This window comes from Oncorhynchus gorbuscha, linkage group LG11 (assembly GCF_021184085.1).
Source record: "Oncorhynchus gorbuscha isolate QuinsamMale2020 ecotype Even-year linkage group LG11, OgorEven_v1.0, whole genome shotgun sequence".
Classification (NCBI taxonomy): domain Eukaryota; kingdom Metazoa; phylum Chordata; class Actinopteri; order Salmoniformes; family Salmonidae; genus Oncorhynchus; species Oncorhynchus gorbuscha.
In genome coordinates, this window is record NC_060183.1 from 85,188,937 (window position 1) to 85,192,588 (window position 3,652).

General features: G+C 44.6%; 1 protein-coding gene across 1 annotated transcript in view; it reads right to left on the reverse strand.

Moving 5' to 3' along the window:
* LOC124047988 (thymic stromal cotransporter homolog) overlaps positions 1-2,010 on the reverse strand; it is a 27,382-nt gene extending 25,372 nt beyond the window's left edge. Inside the window, exons 1-2 of the mRNA XM_046368350.1 lie at positions 1,551-2,010; positions 1-142 (exon numbers count right to left, since the gene is read on the reverse strand). The exon at positions 1-142 is cut by the window's left edge and continues 440 nt beyond it. Coding sequence (XP_046224306.1) covers positions 1-142; positions 1,551-1,793 — 385 coding nt within the window. The 5' untranslated portion in view covers positions 1,794-2,010. The remainder of the gene's footprint in view (positions 143-1,550) is intronic.
* Between the last annotated feature and the right edge of the window lie 1,642 nt (positions 2,011-3,652).

Here is a 3,652-nt window from a genome sequence, read left to right on the forward strand (position 1 = left end):
TGAGTCCGTGGACCACCACCCCGCCGAACATAGCCTGTATCGGGAGATCCATCACTATGACCAGGAGCAGGACCACCCTGGAGACCAGGTAACCCACCAGGGGGATCACCATGGGGATCTTCCGGTACCCCAGGTCCCCTACCTTGGATGGATGAACGAATGAATGAATTAACAAATGAATGAGTGAAAGCATTTCATCAGACTTAATATGCTTCAGCAATTTAAGTAGGTTACAACAGTAGGGTATAAAGTAAAGACTGTCAAGGATTTCCAAACACAAAGTCTACACAGAAAATGTGTGGCTGTTTAAATCTCGGTGTTGAGGCAAAACGTGTTATATCTGAGTGTTGATTCGAGTGGGGTTAACACCAGTGGTATATCTGAGTGTTGATTCTAGTGGGGTTTACACCAGGGTTATATCTGAGTGTTGATTCTAGTGGGGTTAACCCCAGAGTTATATCTGAGTGTTGATTCTAGTGGGGTTTACACCAGGGTTATATCTGAGTGTTGATTCTAGTGGGGTTAACACCAGGGTTATATCTGAGTGTTGATTCTAGTGGGGTTTACACCAGTGGGATTGAAATTAAAACCACCTGCAGGGAATAAATTAAGTTTTGTTGACTGTGTTGAGTTCATTTCCGTTAATTCTTTGGGTGAAAAAGATATGGGAGGGGTCTCATCATATGGGAGGGGTCTCATCATATGGGAGGGGTCTCATCATATGGGAGGGGTCTCATCATATGGGAGGGGTCTCATCATATTGTCCAGCATACTTTGTTTCATGTTGCTTTATAGAATTGTATTTTATTTGTTTTATCTATGTTTCTGCACATTGATTGATTGATTGATATTACACTACATAAAGATAAATAACAAACATTTCTAAATGAATCCAATCTGTAAGTTGTTGGACTTACTTCACCCGTTGAGAAAGTTGTTCCAGTTTAGATGGTTTAGATGGTCTCATTTATCGATCTTCCCTACCTTGGCAGTCATTCTAACTGCAGTTGCACGTATTTAAAAGTTTCAGTGGTGTGCTATCTTAACTCTGGCTGGATTCCAATAGGAAATATATAACTCTTTGCAAGCCATCATAATGGGACTTGCTGATACGGCCTGCAAACCAGGAGTTTCAGACCCCTGTGATAGTGCAAAACTAGGCTGTAATTGTATGGTATTGAAATTCAGCGAACAGAGTAGAATTTTAGCAAGCAGGAAATTAGCAATTTTCACTCGATAACACAGCCACAAAGTCAGAACGGCTTGTTTGACAAAAGATGCTGCTCTGGTCGGACAAATCAATATCCGAATATCACCGCCAATCACAATACTGTCGGGTAAGTAATACTGTCAAACACTTCACTTTAAACCGCTAGAGATATTATGGACATTTTCAGAAATTACAATGGGAAAAAATTAAGAAAGAAAATCCTGTGTAGCACTTTTTAAATCGGAATTTACAACACTCATGTTGTGAGGGACACAACACTGTTTGGCTTGTTAGTTTAACACTATTTGTTAAATTTCCAATCGAAAAATTGCTGACTTACCTTGGCTAAGATAATGGCGGGTAGGATCGGAACGAACTTGGACAGCATATTATATATCATGTAAAAGTTGGACATAGCTTTCTGCCGGCTGTCCTCAGTGGGGGTTGGATGAAGCGCATCGGTCGCAATGGCGCATTGTTCTTTTACCACCATCTGCAAGCCGGTGTCGAAAAACGCGCTCGCTATTTGGGCACATAGGACCACTGGCTCGATGCGTTTACGCAGTGTCCCCAAGGGCAACATGATTAGTCCCGATAAAAATCAACAGGTGGTGAAACAACAGCACCCACCAGAGTCGGTGTAACTCTCTGACCCCGGCGCCAAACTTCACCAAGGACTGCCACCCGAGTCTGTTGAAACGTGCAAATCACGACCCTACCCATTCACCTCCTACAGTAGTTCCGTGTTTCAAACAGAGCCGCCGAGTAGGCTACGTACATGATGACAAAAGACTGGATGGGACTGGGACGACAGTTTAGGGAAGTTAGCTCAGGGACAATATTTATTCTGCACTAGTAACATTTCCACATGAATGAATACAATCTCTTTGGTTCAATGGTTTTGTCTTTACAACTATTTCGATGTCAGTAGATCTGTATTCAATTCGTGTCGCTGAAGAGTTACAGATTGCGCACAAGAAATGTAAAGGTAATTTTCGTTTGAGCCGATATGCAGCGTTTACCGTGAATGCAGCCTCCGCAAGGGGTTGGGAGGAACAGTGTGAAGAGTGTGTCCCCTGCGCCACCGCGGGACCATATATATCAGCTCTATAAAGGCAATGTTTTATCCAGTGGCGATTTTACCATGTAAATCTTGGTGGGGCAAGCTCCCCCATTTTGTTAGATGCTTGCCAGCAAAGCCACTACATAACACTGAACAATATAATAGTTGCTCTATAACGGTCTGTGGCGGTTCTAGCCAGTATTGCTCCCTGGGCGAACCAATCAGCGTCCCCATCAAAAAAGCACCAATCTGACTGTAATACTAACTAAGTTTTTATTCAGACATTAGGATCAGCACAAATAAATAATTCAAACATTTAAAACTATATAAATATATATACAAAAATAAGACCCATAAATATCAAAAAGTAACCAAGTCAAAGAGAAACAAATTGTAGTTTGTAAGTCGCTCTGGATAAGAGCGTCTGCTAAATGACTTAAATGTAATGTAAATGTAGTATATAAATACAAAATAAAAAAGCGAATTGAATTATTACTCTTATCTTATTGCTAAGAAACAATACATAAATAAAACAAAATTGCACAAATCCACACAAATAGAATAACACACTTATAAAGAAGAGAACCTAATTATTGCACTTCAAACAAGAAACACACCAGACTAAATTACACAACTAATTGCACAGGTGCGCTATTTGATAGATTCCCCCGCTCCCCCTACCTCTGGCTTCCAGTGAGGAGACCTGAGGTCACTGCTCCCCCTACCTCTGGCTTCCGTTGGGGAGACCTGAGGTCACTGCTCCCCCTACCTCTGGCTTCCAGTGAGGAGACCTGAGGTCACTGCTCCCCCTACCTCTGGCTTCCAGTGAGGAGACCTGAGGTCACTGCTCCCCCTACCTCTGGCTTCCAGTGAGGAGACCTGAGGTCACTGCTCCCCCTACCTCTGGCTTCCGTTGGGGAGACCTGAGGTCACTGCTCTCCTTACCTCTGGCTTCCAGTGAGGAGACCTGAGGTCACTGCTCCCCCTACCTCTGGCTTCCGTTGGGGAGACCTGAGGTCACTGCTCTCCTTACCTCTGGCTTCCGTTGGGGAGACCTGAGGTCACTGCTCCCCCTACCTCTGGCTTCCAGTGAGGGACCTGAGACCTCTGGCTTCCAGTGGGGAGACCTCACTGCTCTCCTTACCTCTGGCTTCCAGTGGGAGACCTGAGGTCACTGCTCTCCTTGCCTCGGACTTCCAGTGAGGAGACCTGAGGACTCAGTGAGGAGACCTGAGGTCACTGCTCTCCTTGCCTCGGACTTCCAGTGAGGAGACCTGAGGTCACTGCTCTCCTTACCTCTGGCTTCCGTTGGGGAGACCTGAGGTCACTGCTCTCCTTGCCTCAGACTTCCAGTGAGGAGACCTGAGGTCACTGCTCTC